Source organism: Etheostoma spectabile, chromosome 13 (assembly GCF_008692095.1).
Source record: "Etheostoma spectabile isolate EspeVRDwgs_2016 chromosome 13, UIUC_Espe_1.0, whole genome shotgun sequence".
NCBI lineage: Eukaryota > Metazoa > Chordata > Actinopteri > Perciformes > Percidae > Etheostoma > Etheostoma spectabile.
In genome coordinates, this window is record NC_045745.1 from 2418324 (window position 1) to 2424084 (window position 5761).

General features: G+C 40.1%; 1 protein-coding gene across 4 annotated transcripts in view; it reads right to left on the minus strand.

Annotated features, from left to right (window-relative positions):
• The window catches only part of robo3 (roundabout, axon guidance receptor, homolog 3 (Drosophila)), a 110809-nt gene that overhangs the window by 25474 nt on the left and 79574 nt on the right, over positions 1-5761 (minus strand). For all 4 annotated transcript variants that reach the window (XM_032533531.1, XM_032533534.1, XM_032533533.1 and 1 more), the window contains one exon: positions 1758-1839. In XM_032533531.1, the coding sequence (XP_032389422.1) occupies positions 1758-1839 (82 nt within the window). The remainder of the gene's footprint in view (positions 1-1757; positions 1840-5761) is intronic.

Here is a 5761-nt window from a genome sequence, read left to right on the forward strand (position 1 = left end):
GCTCCAAAATCAGGGTAGCAGCTGTCGCCATGGTCCTGCTAAATGTCCTGCGATGCCATGTTCATCTTGCTAAGCTCTGCTGTGTCCTGTCGCATCCTGCTGGGCCTTGTAATGCCGCACAGTGCCCCGCTGTGCCATGAACTACTACAAAGAACTGCTACAAACTACTATTTTTATTTTTCTATTTTTTTTATTTTCACTCTTCATTCTAATCCCAACCGGTCGTCAGACGCCGCCTACCAAGAGCCTGGGTCTGACCGAGGTTTCTGCCTAAAAGGAAGTTTTTCCTCGCCACTGTCGCACTGTTGCTTGCTCTGGAGGAAACTACTAGAACTGTTGGGTCCTTGTAAATTCTGGAGTGTGGTCTAGACCTACTCTATCTGTAAAGTGTCTTGAGATAACTCTTGTTATGAATTGATACTATAAATAAAATTGAATTGAAAATTGAATCAAAGTTAATTTACCCCAAAATGTGCCAAGCCAACATCAGGCTTCACGTTCATACACTTTAGAGCGCTTTCCCACCTACAGTTTGGCAGACTCGGTGCGATTCCGAGGGTGAAGTTGCAACATTGTTGCATTTTCCATTTGGTACGGGTTAGCTTCACAGGGCCCTCTGTCATACACGCTGTGTATACACTGTATACAACTGACACACAGTTGAAACTGTTGCTGGGCTATTGGACAGAAAATCAGAGTCACACTCATCCACACTTCTGGTCTCAGAAATAATGGAGCCAAATATTGATAATGTTATAATGTGTGGGGTTTTCTGGTTCTGCTTTAATGTCAGACAGCGAGTGAAGGAGAGAGATGATGATGTCACACAGATGACGAGTGATGTGTGGTCATATTTGGATTTGAAAGTTATCAATCTTAATCCTTGTATTGTCTTCACTTCCGGGACCCTCTCGCATCCCTCAGTTCAAACTGACCTGTGACTTATTTGGGGTTTTAAAAACAATTCTGAAATAAAATTTTACTTCATAATCTATTCACAAATATTGTCTTTATCTTAAATTCAAAAACAAAAACAATTGAGATAACATATGTGTTAAGGGAATGCAATCAGTCTCTACTACAACACAATTAAAAATGGAAGTGGGGTTCGTTTTTTGTCATAAGGTTATAATTCATGTTAAGAATCCACTATGGAAAAAACATAAATGGTCATATCCAGAATACTTTTCTGGATTGATCCCAAAAGATAAGGTAAGGCCATTGATTTTCAGGTAGAAAAATCTTCTTGGAAAAAATTGAAATGGGTCAATTTGATCCGAATACCATACAAAGGTTAAAATCCTATTTCCAAATCCCAGGCTAGTGCATGCACTGTTTTGGGCTCCCATCCAGTATTTGGATCCAATTGCACAAACCGAACCCTGGGTTCCAGAGTTCCAATCAACTTTCGCACCATCCCAAAACCAACCGGACCATCCAACCAAATGCTCCGTGTGCTCCTTCGTTGGAGCTATTACATGCTCACAAGGCAGCTTGTTAATTAGACTTTTTTTTATCTCACGCTCAAAATGCCGTCTCAGCGCGTACACGTTCTTATCGGCTGTCACACTTACTGTACATCTATAACTCGTCATGTCATTGCTGCTAATTATAAAAGTAAAGTTTCCAAATTAATGATGTGCAGAAATAGAAGAGTGATAATCAGGCGTCTCCCTGCAGCTGTAGAAAATGTTTGTACTGTTACACTCCATCGAGCTGTTATTTGCATGCATTTAAATAACGCAGGGACAATTTACCTTTGACTGTGAGCACTCCACTCCAACTCGTCTCTCCACTGGAGCTGGAAGCCACGCAGGTGTAAACCCCAGAGTCCGTTTCCTGGCAACAGTAGAACGTGTATCATTAGTTTAATGTGCGAGTGTGCGTGCGTGTTTGAGTGAGACCACGATACTATGTTAATGTATCCATTACCGGTGATTGGGCCTAAATGTCATATCTCTCAAAGCAGAATGTTTGTCCTCAGAATACTGAGCAGAGGGAAGTTGGCGGGGATGAAAAAGCTGGCAGAACACAGAGCCGCTATTCACACCGAGGTGACTCTTTCCCCTGTCACGGTGAGGTAATACTGGCTTTTTTAGTATCAGGTTAGAGCAGGCTGCGGCACCCATTGGTGCCAATATGTTGAAAAAGTGCACATATAACACTGTCATCACCTTTTGTCTTTCTGAATCTGAATAAGGATTTATTATCAAGAAAGACAGGAACATATACAACTTGCCTTGGTGGATGGTGCATACACACATAAACACAAACACATAAAAAGGAAATAACTGATGACATTAAATATGAAAAAAGAAGGCTGTATGGTTTAGTGCAAGATGAGCAAAAGAGGTATTTTGCAAAAGTTCTATATATATATATATATATATATATATATATATATATAGCCTTATATGTCTTGTATGTATCTTTTGTATCACAGTGAAGAAACCTCATTCACGGGCATCAACCCTGATGGCATCATATAAGTATCTCTGATGGAAACTATAATCATGTTTTGCTGGCTGTAAGGACAGAACTGCTGATGCATGGACAGATATAATGACATCAAAAGTGAAAAATGAACATGGTTCAGAGGCCCATGGCAATGCAGACGGATTCTAATCGCATGCTCGGAATGTAAAGTTCCTGTGAATATTCATTTGGATATATCTATCTCTTACACATTGGCAACTCACTTTCGTGTAACATATTATATCATGATGATATCTAAACTAAAATGTCAGCTTGGAAGTAAAAGGCAGCATTCCTTTAATAAACTGGGTGTTTATCAAAGTCTAATTATCCGTATTAGGTGCAATCTCATTAGGAGTACCTTAAAATAACATCTGCTTGAATCCACTGCTTTTACTTGGGCCATTTTGTCAATTGTAGTTATTTTAGTGATATTCCATAAATGATAATAATCTCAGTGGACCTATTTGAAGCCAAAGCTAAAGTCAAGCTGGTGGCTTTTATGCTCCTCGTTTGATTCCTGCACAGCAGAGGAGGAGAGTCGAAGGAAGGATCAAAGGACAGAATTTTAATGACCAGCTAGAGGTCTAGAAATGTCTGAGGCACTAGTTTTCATACTCAACAGCTACTTAGCATTCTGGACAGGCTGGGAGTAGATGTAATTAAGAGCTGTGTGATGAATGTGGCCGTGTGTGTGTGTGTGTGTGTGTGTGTGTGTGTGTGCACACATGTGAATGCTGGCTATCAAATGTTTGGGGAGGAAAGCCAAAAGCTAGACAGGCTGTGAAATTGCTTACAACAGAGGGAGATGTTGGGGGTCTCTACACCGGGGAATAGAACACTGGGGGAGTACCAACTCGCAGGAGCAGTGCCTCGGAACATTTCTTCACTGCTCCCGCTCTTTCATTTTATCTTTTTTTAGTTCATTTCTCTCAATTCAGTTTGAACTGATCCTTTATTTAAGATGTAGAACGTTCTGTGGCTGCAAGTGTGCATTAGAAGACAGAGGACACCAGCAAAGTGATTTTCAGTTGAATTACCAAGTTAGACTTCTAGTTATGAATTTTCCCTCATGTTGTCCTCGGGACAAACTGACCCGTTTTCCTATATCAGTGTTCTTTTTAACTACCCAAAATAACATGATTGATTCCACACAATACTCACTAATCTCTACTTTCATTAATTTTGGGGTGTCTTATTTCATTTTATTGCATTTCTTGCAGTGGTTTTGAAATAGTATTGAGTAAAAGTTGACATATCCCAGTCTATGATTATCCATCACCATCCATTTCTTTAATTTTAGTCAAAATAATTCCTAGTTTCTGCTTAAAAGTGTTGAAAAAAAGAGACGAAAACATCAAAAAAAAAGTTAAAAACAATGATAAAGAGCGTCAAAGTGTTGATTTTCAAGTACTAACTGTGTGACTGTGAAAATGTGCAAATGCAGGGTAAAAGGAGGAAACCTCTCGATGCGTAGGGAATCCAGTGACGTCTTATTTGACCCTACACTGCTTCTTTGTTAACTAACGAACCCCATGATGCAAAGTTTTCATCAAGCGGGTTCAGAAAAACTACAACACTGTGTGAAAAAAGTGGTCCCCTTATTTATCGGAAAGGTCCCTTACGCTGAGTGCTCCGGCTAAAAAAGAATTCTGCCGAGTGCCAACGGCAGCCGTGCGTTTCAACCGCTGGGGGCTTTAATGCAGCACAAGGGGTAGGAGTGCAAGAAAAACAGGTCATGAAGAAGAAAAAGACGGGAGGAGAAGTGAACAATGCAGGTTTCCAAACATTCACAAATAATGGTTTCATGAGAAAAAGGTTAAAGGGTCATTTTGGTTTTTTTTTTCCCATTTGTCCACACATTGGTGTCTAAGCCTTGTGTTGTCTTCCCGGGTCAAAAAGATTAAGACGTATTTTTTTTATTTTTTTTACCCTTTTTCGCCCTTTGACATTTTCAACGCATAATTTCTTTTTTCTTTTCACTTTCACCAACTTACTAGTTTTACAGTACTTTTTGGAAACCATGATCCATAACCCTCATTTGTAGAGAATTGTACCTAATATTTGAGCTAATAAAGCAGAAATTATGAATTATTTTGACTAATAGTTAATTAAGGAACGTATCAGGATACTGATTTGAAACCATTTCAATTTTCACCCGAAATTCAATGAAAGTGATTAATTGTATTTGCAAAGAGTGTTGCATGGAATCCATCCTTCTTTGTGGTAATTATGGTTAAAAAGAATGCCACATTCCTGATATAGACATTTTTCAAAGGGGTCAAATTGGACCCGAGGACAACAGGAGGGTTAAGTGACTAATGTGAACAAAAAGTGTTGAAATTGGTCAGGTATTGAGCGACAACGCTGGAACCTGCGGTGGCGAACCGGGTTGCAATATAATTCTATAGGCAAAAATCTTAAATTCACCCCCACTAAAAGTTCTGTTTTTGGCGCTAACAGGCTCAGATTATTATTATTATCTTATTATTCTAAGTGTCTGACAACATCATGGAAAGGATCCCTACAGAGATAGACCTTTTTGTTTAAAAAGAAATCCCCATCGCAAAAACTCACCAGACTCCATTTAAATAAACAGTGCTTTTAGGATTCATACACAGAAAAACCATGTTTAACAAGCAAAATCATGTTTTTTTTACAACATCAACTCCAGAGTAGCTGTAAAACTTGATAAATTATGAAGTGGGCTCTATTTACAGTACAAAGGGAGGACAAAGGGACTGACTTTGTATTTTTAATATTTACTGCACCTGCCAGGGCTGTTGGCTCTCTAAACAGTCTGTGGTTGCACAGGTGTGTGTGGCAGTCTCATGGGGAATTTCAATTAATTTTTCATCTGTTTTGCTGCAAGAGGTTTTGGTCCTCTGTAGTTCATCAATTTACATGCAGACTCAATCCACCGCATCCACAATCAGCCTTGCCTTATTCACCTATTCCTCCAACACAGCCAATATTACTCCCATTGAAAACCTTATACATTATGCAGAGGATGTACGAGGCAGAGCCCATCATGACTAATGCCTCGCTCTCTGCTGTGCACATACACACACACACACACACATGCTTCTGGGCCGTCTCATCAGTAACGCTGACAGACAAATTACTCAAGCCAAAGTGGCTTGTCAGAGCGTCCTGCAAGACACGGGACAGGTGACTCTCCGTCCCATGCAACATCCCGCGCTCCGCCTCTCCCTCTATAGGCCCTGACCGTGAGTTGACCTGTAGGGTCCCCAGATGGTTTGATCTGTGGATGGGGAACCGGGAC